The sequence below is a fragment of the Xiphias gladius genome, chromosome 23 (genome assembly GCF_016859285.1).
Source record: "Xiphias gladius isolate SHS-SW01 ecotype Sanya breed wild chromosome 23, ASM1685928v1, whole genome shotgun sequence".
In the NCBI taxonomy this organism is placed as follows: domain Eukaryota; kingdom Metazoa; phylum Chordata; class Actinopteri; order Istiophoriformes; family Xiphiidae; genus Xiphias; species Xiphias gladius.
In genome coordinates this window covers 23,105,179-23,129,715 of record NC_053422.1, presented here as the reverse complement: position 1 = coordinate 23,129,715, position 24,537 = coordinate 23,105,179, and the positions used below count along the sequence as shown (strand labels likewise).

The window sequence follows — 24,537 nt, the reverse complement described above, 5'->3', positions numbered from 1 at the left end:
TGGGTATCATGATTAACGTGCTTGGTTATCAAGGAAAATTCACAGATTACTGATAATTTTGCAATGTGTGTTTTCTCAACTCAAATGTAAAAACTCAAACTCTCATAAAAAATCAAAACTAAATATATAACAAAAAAAAAGAAAATATCTTTTTCAAAATAAAGGCTAAATATAGGGTAGCTGGTACCTCCTGTCCAGGGTGTGGATAATCATGTGACCATACACTGCACAAGCTTCACTGCCCAGACAGAGAGCATCTCTTTATTATGGGCATAAATATTGAGCTGACTGCACACAAACAGAGAATAGGTTGTCACGTTCACACATTCCCATTTTTTATTTAATTAAATCACGGCCTTTTGTGATTGTAAAATTGCACAGGCTGACATCGCAGTTGCGATTGCGATTTAGATTAATTAATCTTGCTGCAATACATAACTTTCTGTAAATCTTCAACTTGTCATTTTTACATTTCGTTGTTTGTATGAAATAAACAAACAAGATATTATTGAGTGAGCTTTATAGGTGTTTTGTGGGTAGGTTTCTTTTATACTTTGGACAGACGCCGGTTAGCTGTTTCCCTTTTGCTGTTTGCTTTTTACTCAAAATTTGAATTTTTGTTTGAATGTGGAAAAAGGATACATCTTCAAACTGTGATGACCTGTCTGAATTTTAATTTACAGTGTAAGTGCAACAGACTGTTTCAGATGGGTTCCCTTTGCGGTCCAGCAGCAGGAACTCATGAATTCACGATCAGCTTGACTTATTGCACGCTCGATTGAATTATCAGTAAACAAAGCTATTAAATAAAGATGGAGGAGGGAACTACACCAAAGTGTATGAGAAGCAGTGTGTGAGGGAATATTTGAGGTTCTACACCATAAATGGCAAAATTACCTTCAAAGCTGTTGGCTGACTATGAAAAAAGCAACTGCCTTACTCATCAGCTGTACAACGGCGCCTGACTGCCCACTTTTTGCCAGACTGATCCTGAGGATCCTCGCTTATCAGTGATAAGGTTGCGAGATTTTTATGCAAGGATATACAGCCCATTGGCACTATTTCAAGAGAAGGTTTTTAGGATCTAATGACAGAAGTGGAGCCATAATATAACACAACACAATCGCAAGACACCTACAGACAGCACACAGGAAAATATATAGACTATTCTGAAGGGTAAGATACTCTATTCAAATAAATTATGTGATAGTTCAAATTCATTCAAGCTTGAGTTTTTTGACAAAGTGACAGCCCTAATAGTAAATATCCACGGTTTCCCCTTTAAGTCTTATTAATTTCCCTCTGCTAGTTGAATTTGCTGTCTTCTGTCACTGGTCAGTATTCACTTTTTTTGCTGAAATTTGCACCCGGTTGTTCGCAGGAAAGCTTTGGTCCATCTGATTCAACCAGATAATTGTACTACGTTTAAAGCACAGGGGCGGGCTAATGAAGTAGTTCCGATTAGACCTTAAGTGTTGAACTTTGTCAATGTCAATGCCATCAATATGATAATCTTAGTAGGAGTCATAGCATGTGTACAGTGCAGAAGAATGAAAGTTTTAGAAGGGAGAGACATCCACAGATTGGACATGAGATTCAGCCAAGGTCATTAGCCGTAGCTTGAACGTAAAATATCATAATTCTCTATAACATGTCTGGAATATTCCAGGATGTCGACTGAATATTAGACTGTTCTAAACATATGATAATAGCATGCCAAAAAAGGGTAAATGTACACCTCCTCAAATTGTGTATGGTAAATACTACATGTTGTGTGCACACTTAGAAGTTGACATGCATGCTGCTCATGTCTGTATATAGAACATACGTGTTGACAGCTGTATCTCTATAGAGTAGCTCATCCCCGTCAGCCAAGTTTATCATTTCAGCTGCCTGGAAAAATGCTTCTCCTCCCTCCCTATTCTTTCTTGATTCATTTTTCTGCATCTCTCTCTGTCTTTCTGTGGAAATTGAAGGCTTGTGGCTTGTCATAAACCCACTAACACCCCAGAGGTCAATTCATCTGCATTTTGTCTTTTCAGTCTCTCATCTCGTCCTGCGCTGCAGGGAATCAAGTTCAGGACGAGGTTTTTGTGTCTCAAATACAGTATGGTGAATAGATTCCCGGGTTTTCCGGCCAAGCACCTAAAAATGGGTCTTTAACTGGTCATTCTCGGTTTCCCAATTGGCTCCCACATTGTGATATGTTGATGGTGACTAATAAAGTTATAAGTGTCCAGATTAGTCTATCCCATACACCAAAACACTGAACCCTCACAGTGATCATCACCACAAACATCCCAGTCTTTTTATATGTTTTTGTGTGGTGTATTTCGAGGCATAATGGTTCAAATGAAAACTACTGCGAACCATCTAAAACCCACTCTGATAGTCTGTGAATGAGCAGCTGTACTCCAGGGGATGGAATGTATGACAGAAAACAGAATTTCATTCATAAACAGTGGTAGCTCATTCTGCTCTTAACAGCTTTCACATGATTGAGGTTTAGCTTCGCTTTCTCTGTGTATAACCAAACAGCTTCTGTTTGAACCTAATGGAAAATCGTTACTGTAATTTAATCCCGTTAACTAGGGGAGAAGGCATTACAAGATTTCTAGAACTTGTCGCAGTTGTGGCCCTCAAAAATCTGCAGCCATGGACGTCAGGTTTCATAGATGTTTTACTCAACAGTGTCAAAATATCTCTCTTGAAGGCTGCCATACATAGTTAATTCATCCTTTGCTAAGCTCATAGCCTTCTGTCTTTGCTGCTAATTCATTGTAATTCTCTTACTCTCTGGTCCCTAATTTTTGTAGTAATGTAATCAGGTCCATATTGGCCCAGTTTAGTGCTAGTAGTACATTTGGATTAGGACTGAAGTGGAGTGGATTTGTGTTGTAAAAGTCCAATATGGGACCTAGTATTGAATGCTGTTCCTAATTGGATCTTACTTTTTAGATAGGCAGGGAGATATATTCTGTATACAGAGAAATCATTTTAGAATCATGACTGTATATATTACCTGTATTAAAAGCTTAGTTTTTGGGATATATTTAGAATTTTCGCAGTCAGACATCATGTCAGACATCTACATGTCAGTGTTGATAAGAGCCAGTTAGTCAGCACCATAAGCCGGTGGTGCAACGAGTCTGGTAACACTGCTTCCATTGAGAGATTAAGGCTGGACTAGATTGGACTTGCTCTACGTCAGGACAGGAACCACGTGGACAAAGTTGTGTTCATTTCTACCTATCATTCACTCCTATGTTTTTCTGAATTGTTCTTTAACTAGTGCAGTGCCCGTTCAAAAAATGCTTTTTATCTCATTTTGAAGTTGATCAGATGAGCGATTGTCAAGAAAATCGAAAGACAGACGGAGATTCCTCCATTTATACTTAGATTTGCATTTATACTGTTTTCTCCCCTGCTAATCAGTACTGTTCCTAGACACCGGTTGTTTTCACTCTTTATACTTGGACTCTGTTCAGTCCAGTCATGATGGGTCTGCGTTGTCTGTATTTGGACTCTGTTGTGTCTACATCAGCTGGACAAGACTTAACTTACAGCAGATGGCGTGGCAATGAGGTGTTTGTCCGTGTGTGTGTCCGTGTGTTTGTGTGTGTGTGTGTGTGTGTTCACTTGTTTGTGTGAATGCAAGCCTCATTTTAGCACAGATCCAAGGTCATGGACAAATGTGGACATGTTAACTTCACTCTGTGTGCGTGTCAGTGTGCGTGCTTACTGTATGTAGGTGTTAATGAGGTTATTTCATCTGTCTAATAAAGGCAGACCCCCTACTGGTCTGAATACCTCTACTTGTTAATCCACTGTTACGTAATCAGGCTGATACACACAAACACGCAAACACATAGTGACACATTGTCTGTCATGCACACACACAAACTCCTTGGCTTCCAACTAATGCTAATTATGTGCCTGAGAGTGTTTACACTGCATGGAGTGCAATGCTGCAGAAGGATTAGTGGCTGAAATAAAATAAATTTTAATAAACAGCTGCAAGAAAACTATCTTGGTACAATGCAAGATGGAAAATGTAAATAATGTAGAAGTGGTCTGAAAGAAAACGATGTTTACAATAGCCATGTAAAAAGAGGTAATTACAGCTCCAAGATGACTGTAGTTGTTTTGCGTTTCATAGAATAAGAAGTTCAAAACTATAGAATGATGTACCCTGCTCTTGTATATGAAAATATAAAGTAAAGTAGGAGCTGCAGCTTTTTAAATGTTATGCTGTGCCTGTGAAATTTAGTTTCAGTGTTAGGAAAAATGGCTCTTCAGAGGCTCTTTATATAAGGTTCTTCACTGTTAAAGTTCCTGATTCAGTTTATGCAATATACTTGGTTAACACAGCTAAAAAATATTTAATGATGTCTATATGAGGGCTTCTAATATTCTCTCTGATAGAGCTGATTTGGAACCAACTTAATCAATAATGTATGATAGAAAACTGACCTTGGATCTACCATCAATGATCCAGTGACCACTCTGTTGAGACAAACTGGATCTGAATGTACGATGGCACTGAAATATAAAACTGGAGTCTTTGTACAATTTTTAGTTTTCACTACCAGGTTGTGCTACTCCCAATATAATGCAGTCTAGTACACAACTTTTTAATGCAGTCAGAGAAGATAGCATAACAGCAAATCAACACATGCCTCACACAAAGCTTAAACAGAAACCAATTACCTACACAAAGACTGGATTTCATGCAGGGATGTTGTATTTTTATATTGTACAAGTGTACCCCATAAACTGGTATCTCATTGCATTTCTTTCCTTTATCTTGAAAATTTGCTATTAACCACTTTTTTGTAACACATCTCAAAGTGAGATCCCAAATAAAAAATCGATAAGTTAGTTTGCAGCAGGCATTTTGTTTCAGTGTCCAGTTATAGTGGTTTGACTTCATAGCATGTAAGCTACACTAGGAAATGGCTTGGAAGTGTCTGCTAGTTAACATGTAGTCTTAATGGGCCGTATTTCAGTCTCTATTTCATACTTGTTCCGGTGTCTGACAACAGAAACAGAGAAACATGTAAATGGAAAACAGCTATATCGGGAATTCGGCTGTATTAAATTACAGTATATGTTTGAAAAAGAGAGTAAGAGAGGGGCAAACCAGCTGACACTAGGCAGAATGCAAATATGACGCGATGATTTCATGAATATGCTAATTAGCGAATTACGTCATCCGGCGACATTTAGCGACTTTTCCAGCGGGCCTTAGCTACTTTCCATCGAAAGGCGTTGTTTACAGCAGTTCCACAACAGTTTCAAACTACATCCTCAATTTTGCACATTGACCATACACGGTCCAGCCATGTACCAGGTTTTGGCCAGGTCTTGTTACTATCTTTGGTTGAAAACCTCACCACTGCTCTACACTGGAAGGCCTCTGTGTTTACTCTAAGTCTGTTTCCCCTTTTGTGTCTTTGCTCTTGCTAATATTCCTCTGTTTATCTAACTGAGTCTTCTTTCCTTTCATGCTGCTCTTTCCCACAACCCCTCTCTGTGACCCCTTCCATTCCTCGTCTTGTATTTATCCATCCTCTGTTTTCTCACTATCTTTTCTCTCACTCCCCCTTGTACTTTATTGATGTGTCCCTTACTCATCTTCTCAACTATCATTCTTTTCTTCACTCTTGCTCCCTTTACAAATCCATCTTTCTGCCTGTCTTTCTGTTTTACCGCCTCATTCTCCATTCCTCTCCTTTCCCCGTCATCCCTCCATCCTGCTAATAGATGAAGCGGAGGATGTCACCATGGGGAGCCGGCTTTGGAAGTGGGCCCAGGTCAGTCATGTTGACCAATGACCCTCTGACCCTCTGACCTTGAACCTGACACTTGCCCAGTATACTAAAAAAACACACAAATCTTTGACGTTTTCCATTTGTTGTAGCAGCTAATTTGTACGTAGCCATTAAGCCCAGTTGCACTGTCCATCAAATGAAAGTTGAAACTGACCACTGGATTAACTTAAAGTAATAGTTTGACATTTTTGGAAATACACTCACTTCAAGATTCGAGAACTTTCTAGAAGATTGATACCACATTCATATCTGTGCATTAAATATGGAGCTAGAGCTGGGAGTCAATTAGCTTATTGTAGCCTAGCTTAGCTAATGTTAAATAGTTATAGTATATACAGTAACAGCTTGAGAAACAACATGTCGTTTTCACATTCCTCTAAATGTATGGAATAAACAAATAGGATACCATGCGTTAATTAGTGAGCTTTAGAACTGTGTGTTAGGTTTTTTTTTTAATTTTGGAGAGAGCAAGGCTAGCTGTTTCCCCTGCCTGCTGTCTTCATGCTAACCTAAGCTACTTTGGCTCTAACTCACAGACATGAGTATATGTATCAGTTGTAATGTTTGCTCTTATGAATAAAATGCTTTGAGATTTAGCATTTATTGCCTGTCTAATTGCAGCACTTCACCCTAAAACATCTCAACAAACAAAAAAAAAACGTGCACTTTATAATGCTCAGACATTATTTTTTCACCTAGTTATTGTAGTATGTTCAGTCTTCCCACCCAACACAATAGTCCGGTGGTGGTGTTATTGGGTGTTCAGGCTGTTTTCCCCACCTCTCCCTTCACGTCGTTGTTTTCCAGGTTATATATCATAGGCAACATGTAATATGTCTGTTTATCTGTGTTTGTTTCTGTCTGTGTGTCTGTATCTGTTTCCTAGAGATTTTATTAAGGCTCTGGAACCAGTGTGTATTTGGTGAACTCTTGGCTGTAGTGTCTTCCTGTGGCGTCAGACAGGAAATGGATCAGTCCAGCGCTATCAGCTCATAAAAACAACATCAGCGCATGTCTGTTTATGGCCACATAATGTAATTTCACGAATAGTGAAATAATGTAGATAGACTGTTACAAATCACTTTGTTTTGGTTGTTTCTGTCTCTTTGGTAGATGATGGTAGAGGAAAAAGTGGCAGCGATAATGATTGTCATGGCTTAAACAAGGCTTACAATGATGGTAATATCTAATGATTATGTAATGGTAATACTGACGTAAGCCCCTCAGCACGTCAACAACCTCTGGAATGTTCCATCTGTTTCTATAATACAAACTCACTGTAAACACAGTTGACAAGAAGCTCTCCAGCCACTTCCTTAATAGAGAGAAAGAGCCTGTTCACACTAACAGCATGTAAGAAAAACATGTCTGTCCCTTCTACTCTAAAAAGGAACTGCAGAAACAACAATTTCTCCACCATTTTAAAACATATATTGTATTGTAGTGTTTTGCCCAAACAAGGTCCATTTACTAGCTTTTCCTGGACCTATCAACCGCATCACATGGTCTTCAGAAGCGGGTGGAGTTGCTCAGTTGTCATGGAGACAGTTCTGTTGATAAACAAGCTCAATGACTGTTAATGATTTTAGTCACAATACTTGAAGGACTTCTCACTTGTGTTGGCTTACAGTTAAGCAAACTGTGTTTGGGGTTTGACTTGATCCCACGGTCACCAGTGATGTAAAAATTACATTAATTTCAATATTATTACTAGATCTTACTCATTTTATATGGTGGGTTTTATTATTAGATTTTCTGCTCTGTGAAAGAGTCTTTCCTCTGGATTACAGATAGAAAAAAATAATCTTTGCAGAGAGTTAGATGAGAAAATTGATTCCACTCACATACCTACAGTGGGGACCAAAAGTCTGAGACTACTTTCCCATATAATTCTGCATATGTGAAGCTTGAGCCAGCAGGAGGCTAGCTCAGTTTAAGGTAGCAGAAAAACTGAAAGCAGGGAAAACAGCATGTCTGGCTAAAAAATCTGCCAACCAAACACATCTAAAGCTTGGTTATAAATACATTGCATCTTTTTTGTTTAATCTGTAAACAAACACTACTGTAAAAATAACAAGTTCTAAGTTTGGAAGTAGTTGGTCTACATGCTGTAACTTTTTCTATAGCATATAACTCCCTGTAAAACCATAACTTGTGGTTTTTGGTTTTTGTACATATTAAACAGCAACATGTAATGTGTTAATTACTGAGATTACTGACCAGTCTTTTTGGACAGAGCCAGGCTAACCGTTTCCCCCTGCTTCCATGCTAGTCTAAGCTATTTGTTTCCTATGGCTCTAACTTCATAATTAATGGATCAATCTTTGCATCTCAATCTCACCAAGAAGCAAATATATGTATTTTCCAAAATGTCAAACTATTCCTTTAAGGCCACATTACTTGTGGTCAGGTTCGGGGCATTTTTACTTCAACTCTGAAGTAATTGTTTTACCCCTTTTAATTCCTTTAAATCACATCCAATTAACATGTCTATAACGCTGTTCTCCTATGTGCTATGTTTATTTTTTTATTAGTTAATTAGTTTTTATTTTGGTTTCATGCAAAAGATTTTGGTGTATCACACCACAAAACAGTATATTAAACTTAAATATATAACAAGACATCTTCCAATTGAATGTCACTGTTACCTTAGAAACATTGAGGAAAAGGTGATTGGTCGCATTACATACATAATGGACAAAATGGGATGTGATGTTAATTCTTAAAACAGGCAGCTTTTGGTTTAGCTGATCTTATTGTCCTTTTGACCTGTTTCCAACAATATTGCACATCTGTGTAGCCTAGTAGCCCATCACATCACATGTTTGGGAAGCTCACTGGTTTCGAAGCTCATAGTTATCTGTTGAAAAGTTCCTTAAGAATTTTGGCCTAGGAAAACATTCCTTTCTCTCCTCTCCCCAACCCATGTTCTCATAACCTCCATAGATTCTGTGAAAAAATGATCAAATTAAAAGTGACACAGCAACAATTATTCTGAGATATCAATTTACCGAAAGCCATATCGGTAATGACTCAGCTCCCAGCCAAACTGCACAGGAAATCATGTGCGTACAGTGCATAGCTGATTAGATTTGAGACTAGAATAGGGAGTCATGTAAAACTTGGTGAATTAATGTTCCCTCTGTATGAGAGTGTAGCTAACTGGTTCAGCATGCTAAGGCTGAACTCCCACATGACCTCAAACTTCCTGTCTGCTGGAGAAGGCTCAATAAAAGTCCTGTCAAATAAAGTGAAGTTACTGATTAAGAATTCAAAAAGAAAGTGGGGGTTTGCAGATGATTTTGAAACTTATCTGCTAAGACGTGAACGTTTCAGCTGAGAGAAGTGGATGGCAGAGCAGGGAATAACACTGGAAACATAGCTGAAATGCCTCTGTTGATACTGTTTGGATTGTAGTGAAGGATTGGACTGGAGATTGGGTTTGGATCGTACTGATGTGTAGCATAACAGCTTGGATTGGAACAGAAGTTTAAATAACTTATTGAAGTTCATCTCAGCAATTTAAGATACACTACACATGTTCAGCTTTTAAGGAATGAAGAAATAGATTGATGTTGCTGCATTCAAGAGTTTGTCCACTATGTTTTGATATTATTCTGTCAGGTGGTAGCTTGTTACAGGTGACTATGTAATCCTTCAAATCAACTCAGTCGGTCTGTTCAGTCCTTGGTGATTTCCGATTTTGCCATCCACTCATGCCAAGCCACTTTTACTAGCAGTCACGACACTCCCAAATGTGACTTTAACCACATTGTAATCCGGTGAGCCTGATCACATTGCAAGTGGTCAGGCTGCCATATGAGCGATATAAGGAGACAGGAGAGGATTAAGATAAATACGGCCACAGGAGACACAAAATAGTCTCAGCCCATTGGGCTGGCCAGTGATTCAGTACTTGTGCAGTGCCCGTTCAAAACATGCTTGTTATCTCATTAACGGCTAAGTATTTTATTCAATCATCTAATCATCATCATCATCTAATTTCCACGTCACTGTTGTGCTTGATATTAATAATAATAATATTAGACCCTATTTGTCAGATGCCTGATCAGAAAATACTGGACCACAAATTCAAAAGGACTGCTGTGGCACATGCACTCACTTCCACCCTTCATGAGGATTATAACGTTCAGTTTTTATTGACTCTGTTTGAAAGAGGTGTTGATTTATTTTAATGGTGATTTTGGAGGCTGTAATTTGTGGGTTTACTGGGTTATACTGAGTGGCTTTCCTAACATTCTGTCAACCTTAATTCATATAAATGGACAAAATATTAGAAAAGCCACTCAGTGTAAACCAGTACAGTTCAGTAGAAAAACCGTGATTTCTCCATTTATTAGGAGGATTATTATATTATTATTATCATTCAAATTATCATACAAAAATTTTCTAAGAAACAGTCATGCTCATCATCGGTCTCTATCTGTCTCCCTCACAGCAGTGACAGTGCTGCCATGGCATCAGGACCTCCAGATGGGATGGCCAATCAGGAGCCTGCTGAGGTCCAGGAAGAGTGCTCAGGTAATAATTTGATTGAATGTTCGGTTAATGTTTCATCGAATGGCTAATTTCATGCATTATTATGTATTCAGACCCTTTTTCACTGAAATCACATGAAAACTTTTTGTCTCCAAATTACATGGTTTTACCCTTTTTCCTTTTTGCTTGAATGTTTATATAATTGACTACTAATTTTAATTTGCATTATTAATGAATTACATCATTACGATATAGATCCCATTACAAACTAGTAGTAGTATTTGCTCCCTATTTGTTATTATTTTACCAGCTCCAACCAGCAGCAAGCAAACTGGAAAATTTAAACTTCAATATCCAGATAATGTTTTAGGTTGAGAAGATGGAGAGTACTTCATCCTCCCAGCTAGTTTGTGATGCCTTATACCAAAGGACACAGAAGTTTATCGAATTTATATTTGTTCTCAGGTTTTGATGTATGTGGTATGGGGACCCAAAAGTGATTAGGGAAAAAATAAAAACATGAATAAATGAATTAATGGCTGTGATTAAAAATAAATAAAGAATGTTAATAAAAAATAAATTTAAAAATGTGGTTTAAAAAATCTATAAATAAATGAAATTTATAAAGTCGCAATAAATAAATAAATATAATAAATACATACATACATACAAAACAATATATTATTAATTTGATTATGCACACTTATTTAATTAGTCTTTTTTTAATTTACAAATGTTTTATTTATTTATTTGTTTCTCAAGTCACTTTTGGGTCCCCATATACCAGGACCTATTTGGTGTATATTTTTCAAATCCCTGGATTCTCACTTAGTAGGACCAGCCACAAAAATGAAACATTTTGATATTAAAATCTTCAACTCTGCAATTGCTATAAACTCAAAATGACTTGTCAGGAGTTGTAGTTTCTGCCAAGGATAAAGAAAACAAACTATTTAATGTCAGAATAGGGTGGATGCCAGTACATGCAAGTCTACAATATATCAGAATTAAGATTTCATACACACACACACACACACACACACACACACAGACAAAGCAGGGAAGATCAGTTCAGGTTTATCAGTCTAGATCTCCTTACTGCTGCTGACAGAAAATAAAGGAACAGAGAAAGCTATTATCATCCCCAACTAATATATACGCGCACGCACACACACACACAAACACACAGAAAAACACACACACACTGTCTATATACATAGACAGCAGCACATATGCCGATGATATGATGGTGACGAGGAAGAAGTGCAACTGGGGGTCAGCGAGATGTCTGTGGGTGAAGCCACAGTGGGAATTTTAGCTGGAGTGCTGTTGGGATTATTGCAAACACAATATGAGCAGGTGTCTACAGACAACAAAGTGGAAACAGTCTTTCATGCCTGAGCTTTAGTCATAAACTAGGTCCTCCTCTCATTCTGACATTTAAATGTAGTTTGTTAGGTTTGGTGAGTCACTTCTATTTGACTTCTATGGTAGAGTTGAGCGTCAGATGTGACTCCACAGATCATGGGGTCTGCCAATCATGTCCATCTCCATCTGTGATGGTGCCACACAGACACTTTATCTCTGATTGGCGCCTTGTAGAATGTGATGTGTTTTAATTGGATCAGCAGTTTGAGAGGCGTCAGAAAAGACGCAAGTTTGGGCCTTCTTCCCTCTCCCTTTCTTTCATTTTATTGTCATTTTAAATTACCCCAAATCTTAGTTTCAAATCTGAAGTATTAAGTATTTATGAAATGATAAATAAGCAAAACTCAAGGTTAAAGTTTAGAAAAATGCATCTGTGGGCAGTATTTATTCAAAAAGAAAAAAAATGCTGTACATACTGTAAATCTTTGGTGCTTTTTCTAGTTGGGTACTTATTTGGTTAAAATTGTCATTACCCGGAGAACGAAATTAAAACTGCATTTATTTAGTGGGGTGTGAATTTTTTTGGTAGCGAATGACTTTGTAGGTACTGTAGTCTGATTGGTGCAAATTCATGCGGGCAGGTCCTAAAAGTTGTTTGTTGTATTTTGCTACGTCCACTGCTTGACAGGCAGTTGACCGTAGGGAGTGCTGAAGTCAGACACTAAACCAGACACTCTCAGACTGAGAGAGACACCAAATCACCAATGGCAGATAGCTAACACTTTTTTTTACTTGTTAAACGGGGAATAAAAAAACATTTCAGTAAATGATAACGCACATCAGATGTTGACAGTATGTCTCCTGTTATCAGTCAACTGCTGGGAAACACCCACTCATAGCCTTGAGGGTTAGAAGCTGTTCCCACACATATGTCCAAAAACTGTTTTATCCTTTTTTGAAACAGCATAGTAGCCGTAGTATCACTTAGTATTATCATTATAGTTTATAATTCTTAACACAGAAAGTGCAGAAAATTTCAAATTTCATTTCAATTTTAATGGTTTAATTTAGCTAATCTGCCTGAGCAGACCTGTGGTGGTGTAGTTTGATGGACAACACGAGCAAACAGCCGTACAACTGTCACCAGATTCTTATTCAGATATTGCTAAAGCCCTGTCTACTTCAAACCACTGAGAAGAGAATGAATACAGAAGTGTCTCATGTGAGAACAGTAACATCAACCTGTTCTCCAGATGCATGACAATATACTCTTCATCCTCTCCCCTGCTTCTCTTGTTTCTTTCCTCCTCCTGGATTACTCCCCCTTGCAGTGAATAAAAAAATCAAATGCATCACCACTGTGGACTTTCTGAACTTATCAAATGGGGGGGGTGCTCCCAGAGTCTGCTTTCATAGGTCCCTTCTACACCTCCTTTTTCTCATTCTGTCCACATTGTTTCCTTGTCAAAGGTCACCGTCTTCTCATTGAGTAAGCTGAGGTCAGTTCCCCCTAACATTGACCTTAGACTGCATTAAAATTCCCATGATGCTATTATGAGTATGCGTGTGTGCTCATTTTTGTGATTGAAAGAATGTATGTTGGGAAATTACAGTATCTAAGCCCTACAATCACTATAGTGCTACAATGACCTTCCATTGAAGCACTGGCCTTTTTCAAATCTCTATGAGCGCAGACCTTTAGCTTAATAGTGTATTGTGCCTAAAATAGCACAATAAATGGCACTGACTTCTGGTGTTTCCCACTGGTTTTTCATTTTGGCAGTTCAGAGGGGCCTCTGAAGCGTCATCAAAAGCATGTTGGATGCACCTCAAGTAAATAGAGCAGTTCACTTTGTAGTGTCGGACAGAAGAATGGAGAATTTACCGCCAACATTTCTTAACAAAAATTGGATGAAAAATGAAATCATTTTCAATTTCTGGCTTGATGGCAACTCATCAAAATAGTGTATGTGCTATATTTATCCATCCGTGCAGAAAAGACAGCTTGTGACTTGTAGCTATTTTTGGTGATTTTTCTTGACATCTCTCAGAATTTTCAATAGCCCCTTACATGTATGTATGTAATAGTAAATGATAGAATATATAAAATATATTGTAAAACAACAACATTATAACGTAAATCAGCTTAATCATTTTCTGATGTCTTCTTAAGCCAATGACCTAGAAATTTTAAGCATCTTGGCCTCAGTACCAGGTTTAGATTCCAGACATTTTTGGCTGTGATTTAGCTCCAACCAGAAAGTATAGTTTTAGAGAAAAGAAAAAGGAAAGCTCAAAGATTCCCCACTGGGATAAGGACAAAAATGACGCAGCTATTATAATAGGAATGTGTCTCTTGAAGCTAATTTATGGCCCAGGGATGTGAATTCTCAAAATAGTTAGATCACAGCTGTTTTGTTTTTCTTCCAGCTCTTCTGAGGTTCAGTTCCCTTTTTGTATGTTTCCCTCTATTTTCTGTCTCAACACTGTACAGTTTCTGGGGGGTTAGTATGTCCATACACTGGGATAGTATAGCCAATCGTTTCTCTACTGAAGATGTTCCAAATTTGTTTTTGTAACAATGAAAATGTCTCAGTCTGTGATAAGTGACTTTTGTCTATATGGTAGTGTTCATTTGCATTCCCTTGTCAGGTCAGAGGTCATTTAGTCTAACATTATGCGGTGCTTGGCGCTCAGAAGCTATTCTAATGAGTGTCCCATAGCACTGATAAAGGGTCACCTGATTACCACAGACCTGACAGTGCACATTTATAACGTTGTCGGACTTTCAACGGACGAAGAAAGAAGTATCAAAATTGATGCAAAGGGATCAGAGACACCGTCCTTTTAAAGCCACACATTCTTCCTTCTCGTTAAAACCTGATGCCTACATCACCCACAATGCAATCAACGACATTTCAGTTGGAGATTCAGGTGTGTTATACTAGTAGCGGCTAATGTAGCCAGTAGCCTCAAGCAGAGATGAGGCTACAAAGGCCTGGCAACTCCACAGCCCCCAATATTTTTTACTGTTCAAAAACATAGGCTTCAATCCCAACCAACGCTGACTCAAGTGACATCACTTGAGGTAGTTTAAACAGACTTTGACGTGTAAAATCTGAGCACGTAACCTTTAACAGCAAAAGACCATCTTAAGACCGACCGCTCTTAAGTACAGTCCCACAGAGCTGTGGGGATGTGGACTCGACATGCAAAAAAACAAAACGACATGCATTTCTCTTGGTACTCACTGTATGGTTTGAATCGAAAACTAAACATTGGGACAGGCTACAGCCCTGTTGAATGTGGGACAGAGAGAGGACCAGTGAGCGTTCAGGCTCTGGATGGATGCCTTGCTGACCGAAAGCTATGAAAGCAGTCTGTAGCTGTTTAAGGAGTTATAAAAGACTTGTTGAGTTTTTCCACTGCGGCGCTAATGGACTTGCACTCATGGGAGGGTGGGGGAGGGTGGCGGGGCTTTAGAAGCATGAGAGTGTGTGTTTGTGTGTGTGTATGTGTAGCTTTCTTTATGTTTGTGCACACAAATCAGTCTGTGTGTGGTTTCTCCTGAGGTGCCTACCTGGGCCCTCACCGCCAACACAGGGCTAATTACTCAAATTAGCCCTGTGTTGGCTAACTCAAGGGTTCATGTGAGGGCAGTGTGTAAAGATGCTGTGTCTGTAATTTTTTCATTAACATATCACTGTGCAGTTAGTTGTAATGATTTACTGTAGCGCTGTCAGGAGAATGTAACTGTGACAGGGGTTTTAACCAGTCTTTCATTTTCTCTGTGTCCCTGTCTCTCTGTCTCTTTTCTCATCTGTCTTCTCAGGAAAGAAAAAGTCCAAGTTCCAGACGTTTAAAAAATTCTTTGCCAGGAAGAAAAGAAAGGAGCAATCAGCTGTTGGAGCAGACACGGGGCTTAAGGCCAGTCAGTCGAGCGACAATGTCAGCAAAACATCAGAGAATAACACACTCACTCGATCGGAGAAGGATAAGGGCTCTGGGTAAGATCAGACCCACACACACACATACATACATACATTATAGAAATACACACAGGTAAACCGTGACTGCAGAGCTCTCATTCACACATACTGCAAGTGCCCATCACCAGGTCTAATATCTGTTTCTGTAAAAAAGCTTCAAGTACTTCTGTGAGGTTTATTGGAGAAATGGACTGTTTACTGTGTTTTAAGTGCCTCATCCTGTCTCGAAACAGCCAAAACACCGTGAAACAAATGATGAGCTGGCGTTCCTCTCTCCATTTAGATAAATATCTCCTCCTCGTGTTAGAAGGGCAGAGAGATCATTTAAGAAAGGAAGATCATGTTGTAACATCCATCTCCTGTTCTGCAAAACTCACCTCAGTGGAGGCTCATGCCTTCCTGTTTTTGTATCAAGTAGTGGAGTGTCTCTTCCTGTGGCCAATCCTGATTTCCTCTGTTTTTCAAAGCTGTGCCAATTCCTGCCATGTCTACTCTTGACTTTTCCTCGGTATCACAGGATTTATCCGCTCTAGTGTTATTGAAACCATTCTTTTTTCCTCTTCGTAATCATTAGGAGAAAACAAACCGTAAAAGAAAGGCATCATTTTAATTGAAATGACTTTCTTTGATTAAAGAAGAGAAATGACACAAATATTCATTGTTAATTTATGGTTTATTTTGAGCCAGTGACCTATCAGGGCGTCCCCACATCCACTTCTCTCTATTTTGTTTATTTATTTTTTTTTTTTTTAGAAGCTGTGAAACATCACCTTCTGCTTTGTTTATGTCTTCCTCTTCCTGTTTCCCAAAGGTCAAAGATCAGCCTGGGCAGCAAGGCCTTGTCACACGACTCGGTCTTTGTTTCTGACTCATCGGAGGCCAACGAGGCTCTGGGGGCGTCTCAGGACAGCATTCATGGGAAAGTGAAATCACTACAGGTAAATACACATAAAAAGCCCGCCTGGTCTTTTAGTTGGAAATTCTGTTCAACTAGAGGAGCCAAGTTTGAGCTACTGCGTCTGAGGATCTTCCCTGAGAAAGCTAGTAAATCCCTCTGATGTCAAGGATGCCACAGAGACCCTGACATCTGACCTGCCTGTGGAGGCAGGAATGAGAAAAGAGGATTTGACTGCAGGGGTTAATAAGGAATAATAAACAAATAAAGAATCACAGTCTGTGTGTTTGGACGTGAGAATCTCTATGACCCTGTGCTGCGCTCAGCTGTCATGAACAGTATTAATCAATAAAGGAGTTGACAGACAGACAGAGTGGTACCAGCTGATCTCCTGTATAATTAGTTAGTGTGATCCCACCTCGGGGACGTGAATGCAGCAGGAAAGAGGCTTACACTACGACTGAAACTACATTGTAGATTCATACTAAAGTGTAATGCCTTCGGATGTGGTCAGTGTGATAGTTGACACAGGCGGGGCTGATATGCGTTACAAAGGGAGGTCCAAATTGAAGTGTCTGTCAAAGCATAATGAAATGACTGGATGACGATAAGCCAAGCGGACAGATAGAACAAATGTCTGTCACAACAGTGGTCTAAAACAGTAAGACATGGGACCCAGACGGAGAGACTGACCTCCAGTTCAACTGCTCCGCTAAGCTACCTACAGGGGAATGAGAATTAACCAGCGTCTCAAGGGGATTTGCTAAAAAGGAAAAGTTTCTCCTGTAGCTAAAATACAGACAGAGCGTTTGGTTTGGGCATGTTTGCAGATGAGAGAGATGCAACAGACACAGAAAGACACAGGTACAGTGTTTAATAATGAGTGCAAATACTGTATGAAACCAATTTCAAGCAAATCATCATAAACATATAGCCGAGATAGAAGTTAACGCTTTGAAAGTGAAGCTAACAGGCTGATTTGCGTAAACGGAATTTAGTGGGGAAAACAATCTAATGGAGATTCCTGACCTGAATCCGCACTCTGAGCCGGGCTGCCTGTTTGAGGAGCAGAATGAGGTTGCTCCAGAGGCAAATCTAAACACATTATGTAAGGATCAATATGTTACAGGGCGCACATTTATTGATATCTCATGAACAGTGCAACACCATGAAGTTGGTCGCTCACTGAAGGTAATGTTAGATAATGTTATTTTGTGGATAGTCCAAACAGGGTTATGGACCCTACCTAATGGCTTTGCTAGCATATCCTGTGACAGTCGAGATATTCACTATACAAAATCATTTGACATAAAAATGGGCAACACACATGTAAAGAGAGAGAAGAAAAAGAAACCAGGAAATACTGTTTCAATCTTGTCAAAATTAAGGGAGGAAGTTCAGTTACATACAGAGAGTAGTAGATGCTATGGTCTTTTTGTCTTTTGTCACAAATTTTGTCAATTGCCTGCATTAATAGCACCTTTTTAAAGTCACAATCAAGTCACATTCATGTGTAGCTATCTCAGAACACAAACAAAGATATATGTCCATGACAACATTTTATACTGTGTAATACTCATTTTAAGTCAAACTTAACAATAAACTAAATTTCATGGCAATTTTAGCTTTTCAGCACAATTGCTGACAGGAGATGAGCTAGTCCTGTTTCCTTATTTGAGCTGGAGCTCCTCTATTTGTCGTTGTTTAAGAGTAAGAACATGGAAGTACTAACACTGAAAACTGTACTGGTCTGTGTATTTTTTGTCAAGGACTTGCTGTGTGCCAGTGTTTAGCCCGGCTAAAGAAAAGCTGTATTGTCTGGTGTTTGCTTTACACCTGAGTCAATGAGTCCTTGAGTGACTGTTTCAGGGCAACACTTAACTGGCAGATAACAACTGTTAGTTTTAGTTTCTGTGATACCTGCTCCCCACACACAAGGGCTAAAATAAACACTTTCTCTGATGAGTGCCAGCTGACTGTCCTCACAAGTCATTCTCTGTTAATCATACATAATCTACACTGGTGGGGATATCTGGACTGTAAAAGCCATAAAACTCTGTAAACACAAAAATGCATACTCAAACATGCCTTTTACTCTTTCTTTTTTTATATAAAGCTGTAATTTATGAAACAGGCTGGTCAGATTTAGATCCTCTTCATCTCTGAGTGCCCCTACTTACCAAAACCTGGGAAACACCTTGATTCCCTTCTGTTAAATCTACGAGTTTATTTTTCCAGGTTTTTGAATCTTAGATAGATGAAACACATACAGTACATACAAACACAAGTTGCATAATTCTGTTTTTTTTTCTTTTTTCTATTTTCTTTTTTCCGCAGCTTCAGTTGAAGCAGGCCATCAAACTGGGCTCTCCTCCATCCCTGGTGTGCGTGAAGAGGACAGAGGATGCTGGAACCATGTCTGAGGATGATGGTCTACCCTGCAGTCCACCTGAATACACCACACTTCACACAGTCATGGTAACACATATTATTGACTAACATCCCACTCTGTAGTCCACCTTAATGCTGCAGACCGCACTGCTACCACACTTATCCTTTTTCTTTTCTCTCTCTCCATCTCTCAGAATCAGGCTCAGAGGAACAGTTCGATCAGTCTGGAGGGAGTAGACAGTGATGACGACCAGGTAAACACACACTAACAAGTACTCCACTGATTTAGCCTTTCACCCCCAAAACTCTGTTGAACTCAAGATGGACAGTTTAAAAAAAGCATTACCCACAGTGCATTCGGCTACCATTAGTTTAGTCAGAGATTTTAGGCGTGTTATGCTAGTTGCAGCTTATGTAGCCTTGAGCTCCTGGCCTCATGCAGAGCTGAGGAGCGGACTGCAGAGGTCTGGTAAGCTCACTTACATTTTCAAACTTCTAGATCTCAGACCCAACCAACATTGTCTCAGATGACATCCGGCTAACATATTTGCAAACAGATATGCAGCACACACAGAAACATTATCATGTTTTAAAGATTTTTTTATTTGACAGTGGTAGTAGCGATACAAACAGGAAACATGACGAGAGAGATAGGGGTATGATGTACAAGAAGAATCCTCTGGCTGGGAGTCGAAACATGAATGCAATCGTGTGGTATGCACCTTACCCATTATGCTACTAGGGCCATCCATTTGGGTTCATATTTTGGGCAGCATATTTATTTTTTATTTGGTACTTATCTAAATCCAGTATTCTCTCTCCTTTTATCTCTGTTTTGGTCGACACCAACTCCATGGGGAAACATCTGGCTCTTTAAGAGTTAGATATTCACTAGCTAATTGCTAACCATGGTTGTCCTGCCATAAAACTAAAACAATAAGCTTAAAGATGTTAAGAAGCTCTACTGACCTGATGACATGTCATCTTTTTATTCATTGGTTATCAAAAAATCTTCGATTAGTGCAGCTTTGACGTTTCATCTACATGTATGCGAGTGCATGAGCCTCCTTCTGTGAGGGACGGAAATCAGCTTGATCTAGTTATTGCACAGTTTTCTGTCTTTAAACATTTTATATTTTGACATGGTTTGCCAAAAATGCAGGAAGAATACGGGTACAAAAGTAGCCCAGGACAGGAAATCCAGAGTGGCATTCAGAAATGACTGCCTCAAAGAATTTAATATGTGCTACAACTGACAAATTCACTGACAACGCAACTTCCACACTGCAATGCTAAATGACTGCCCTCGGGCACGAGGCTGAATCAACAACTTCTAAAGTCCAATTCGTGAGGCTAGACAAATAACCTCACATAGCATTGTGAGTGGAATCCTCATCAGCAACCAGGCAGCCATTCTAGGGATCTCATGGTATGATACGTGGTTTATAGAGGCCGGAGGAACCTTTTGGGCTGTTTGAGTGTGGAGCTTTGTGTGATTGTTTCATTTCTCCTCATGTGACTACGATGGTAAAAACATCTCATGATCCAGTCTGATCACTGAGACACTACCAAAAACCCCTGCCACCCAAATTGATCTTTCTCTTTTTTCCCCCCTAACTTCTAAACAGTGACCTAAAATTTCCCATGTGCTCCCTAACAACACTGTCAGTTAAAACAATTCACTACAATGAGTACTTTATGGGTGGACAGAAAGTAGAACCAATTTGTGATAAGACAAATCTCTTAAAACCTCAACTATCCATTTTAGCCTCGCTGGTTATAATGTGGGGCTTAACACAGTCAGCAAAGTATGAAAAATGAGCATTTAATAATAGGGCAGTTTTGGCAATTTTAGAAGGGTTTGGTCAGTCATTTCCCACTGAAGGGAACCACAAATAGCCAGCTACAAAGACATGCACACAAAAACCTGAAAATATCCCTTTTAAAGTGCATTCCACACATAGGAATGCAGTCAAGGAGGACTGCAGTGACTTTATGAATTCCATTCGCAGTGGCACTTTCTGGAGCTTTCCCATTCACTGAGAACTCACAACGGACTTCATGGAGACACAACATTTTTTGAATCCTAACGTTGCTCTGTGTCTGCTAGATGTGTAAATGAGTAACGCTTTGCTAACACGTTAGCCATAATAATTGTATAAGGCAATATTAAGTCGGTGCTGCGTATATGACTTGTTTCTGCTGCCACCAAGTGGCCAAAAAAAACGCATGAAGGATACATAACCGAGCTTTCAACTGAGTCAACATCAATTTGAGAGACTAAAGATGAAGTATCTGAAAGAAACAGTCCTTCAAACACAACCGTAGTTCAGTTCATTTCATTCAATTCACATATATCCATCTTTCAGTACTGGTGTTTTTTATGTACTGTCTGGATACAAATAGTGCAGTTTCAGGTTTTCTTAAATCAGAGGATTTCTTCTTCAGCTCTGGATCATACAGCAGTTTCCCAAACACAAATGCATACTCTATCTGTAGTAAATAGCTGTCATGTGCTTGGTTTGTGATGTTTGAAGATGGACCTCAGGGTGTGTGTGTGTGTGTTGGTGGGAGTCTGCTTCTGGACGTCTTCTCCCTCTTTATGTCACTTCCTCTCTTTCATTGTCCTTTTCTCTGACTGTAGTACTGTATGTGTTATTCCAGTGATCTACTGCTGTGTGAGTGTTCAGAGTGCATTCCATTGGTTTCTCTGGCAGTCAGTATGTCTGCTTGTAGTTATAACATTCAGAATCTCCCTCGGCCCGCCCCACACACAAACACTCACGCATACAGATTTGAAATCTCCATAAATAAACAAATCTAAATGTCAACAAAGAAGAGCTGTGTTCATATTCCTCTGAATGTTACATGATCTCTCAGTCCAGGTATGAGTCAGACAATTGAATGTGAGTCCTAAAGGGGCAAGTTCTACCAAATCGTAGAAACATATGTCATCCAGATAGTTTTGGTTTTATTTGCCGAGGTTCAGAGATGTCCAGCTTCTGCCACAAAGAGTGGTGCTTGAGGCAACAAAGAATGTATTTGAAAAATTTCACAACAGTGTATGTTTCCATTGGTGAGGACCTGGTTACTCAGGATAATTCACAGACCTCAATGTGGACACTTTTGAGTCTTTTTGTTAAAAAATAGTTACCAAATACAGAATTTATAGTATCTAGGGATACTTTTCCAGTGATGACAGAGTAAGTGGGGGTCCTGCAGATAAGGACAGCTAATATTTATACAGCTGGACTCCCTTTCTCTCACTCTGTTGCTGCTGGTCTGGCTTTATTTCCTTTGGTTTCTTTATCTGCTGCCTTCATCATTTCAGTGAAAATCCACCCTTTAACAAACTCTCAACACACTTTTCTCTCTCCAGCCTCGATGCTGGGCTGTTAAGTTACTCAAAGCTGGGAAAAAGACTAAGAGTGATGACTCAAGTCTGTAATGTGGCCAGCTGTGTCTGGAGCTGCTCCACTGGGAAACAATGGGAGACAGGCTTTGAGGATACAGTGGCATGTGCATATAATTTCCCCAGGACACGGGTGGACAAATCCCAGTTTTTGTGAGTGGAGCTCCTCCAAAGGTTCCCCCAGATGATGACGCTTATTTGGGTGGTGGTGGTTTAGAGTCCAGCTGTAGGAGGGAATTAGTTTACCTGTATTCACAAATGCCTAAGGAGTATTTTCTCAGCTAACAAGTTATTTGTGAATATTTTTAGTGAAACCTTATGTCTTTGTTTGTCTCTCTGTCTTCCCAGCTGTCCTGTGCAGCCTCCAGTAGAGCAATGAGCCCCCTGGTGGTTCCAGGGGACTTCAGTCAGCCAGCCAGTCCCTTCGCCTGTCTGGACAACTCCGCTGCCAAACACAAGCTGGGCCTGAGACACAAAGCCTGCAACAAGAGGAAACCTGCCAGTGTAAGAGACTCATACATATACAAATACACTAACACGAACACATAAACTAATACACCCAATACATATCCTTTAGAGGACCATTTCACTTTATTCCAACACAGGTTTTATTTTGATAGTTTTAGCCATTGTTTCAATCAGTTATCATAAAGTCATATCTTTCATAGTGATAGCTGACTTCTGGGAACATGTTGGGATCGCTGCAACACATCCACTGGGGCAAAAAATACAAGCTGTCAGACAAGTTGGAACAAAAACTGACAGTTGAGCCAAATTATATAAACCACTTTATTTGGAAGCGAAACCGAAAGATAGCAAACCTGAAATGTCCATAATAATCCCCTATTCCAGAGAGCATACTGTGTGTGCACAACTACAGTAAGCCAATTGGCATGTAACCATAGCTTAGCAATTTACATGTTGAGTACAAAGTTAATATTATTAATAGAAACAATAGCCAAACTAAACACATAAAACGTAGGTTGTGTTGTTTTTTATTCTTATTTAATCTTTTCCCAGATTCTTATTTTTGCTCTGTTGCTGCTAAAAATACTGTTGCTTGTACTACCCGCTGCTGCAACAGCTCAGCTTTCCCACAAAGGTCCTAACATTTTTATCGAATTTAAGGCTTTTATACATTTATAAATCCAATGAATAGGGTGAAAATTGTCATGTGTACCTCTCCTGTCTGAGGTGCATCCCGTTGCCTCCATGCAGTGAAGTGTTTAGAGTAACATAACCAGTTTAGCTAATTCCTAGATGCTAGTTATAAATAATTTGGTTATGACCTTTTGCCCAATCAAAATAATACAATAGGGTCAGAGGATAGGATAGAACCAGTGTTCTGCTCAGTGGCGCTTCAGCAGGACAGATATTTTCTGATTTAGTGGATCCGCATCTTCTCGTTAAAGGTCTGTCTAACTTGATCAGTAATTTGATAACTTGATGGCCGTCTGAGTGGTAAAGGATAATGCTGACAGAATTTCTAATGTCTTATGTTCGTGCAGAGGCTGGAGATGAAAACAGAGGGAGACTCTGTGGTGGACGAGATGCTGAACACTTCCAAAACAAAAGCTTTGGAGGAGCAAGAACAACCAGATACAGAAGGTCAGGAGGTGTTTATGTACTTCAAATTAAAAGTATGGAAGTCACTGACCACCAATATTAAAATTAAATCATCCTATCAAATTGAAAATTTGTATCCCATTGTTGTGTGTGTTTGATGTATGACAAAAATTAAATTTAAGATTTGAATAACTAATTTTCATTTTCAGATTTGAAAATGCACAATTACTGCCAAATTTATAATTAAAATAAAACCCTCCATTGACAAATAATTTTCAGTTTGCTCCTGAGCATAACACCATAAACGCCATAATAGCAATGAAATTGAAAGGTAAATGGACTTTTTGTCCATTTCGCAGACAATTTGTAACCTAAGCTTGAAATTGTAATGATGAACCATTTCCTGATTTTACTTTTTTATTTTTAATGAAAATAAAATGGAAATGGTCTTTTTCAGGGTCATTTTTATGATGGTTAATTTCTGGAGAATCCTACTATTATGAAATTTTTCAGTTGCAGAAGAAATGATCTAAAATAAATGATCTAAAATCGTTTTCTGTCATTTTTATAATGCCAGCCAAG

General features: G+C 39.1%; 1 protein-coding gene across 6 annotated transcripts in view; it reads left to right on the top strand.

The window, feature by feature from the left end:
* The window catches only part of zgc:66433 (uncharacterized protein LOC321250 homolog), a 50,083-nt gene that overhangs the window by 15,680 nt on the left and 9,866 nt on the right, over positions 1–24,537 (top strand). For 5 of the 6 annotated variants that reach the window (XM_040119684.1, XM_040119690.1, XM_040119689.1 and 2 more), the window contains 7 exons: positions 10,294–10,376; positions 15,535–15,709; positions 16,503–16,629; positions 18,924–19,064; positions 19,172–19,231; positions 22,738–22,893; positions 23,898–23,997. In XM_040119684.1, the coding sequence (XP_039975618.1) occupies positions 10,294–10,376; positions 15,535–15,709; positions 16,503–16,629; positions 18,924–19,064; positions 19,172–19,231; positions 22,738–22,893; positions 23,898–23,997 (842 nt within the window). Of the gene's footprint in view, positions 1–5,751; positions 5,817–10,293; positions 10,377–15,534; positions 15,710–16,502; positions 16,630–18,923; positions 19,065–19,171; positions 19,232–22,737; positions 22,894–23,897; positions 23,998–24,537 lie in introns of those variants that run through there. The other variant, XM_040119687.1, reaches the window with a different exon arrangement.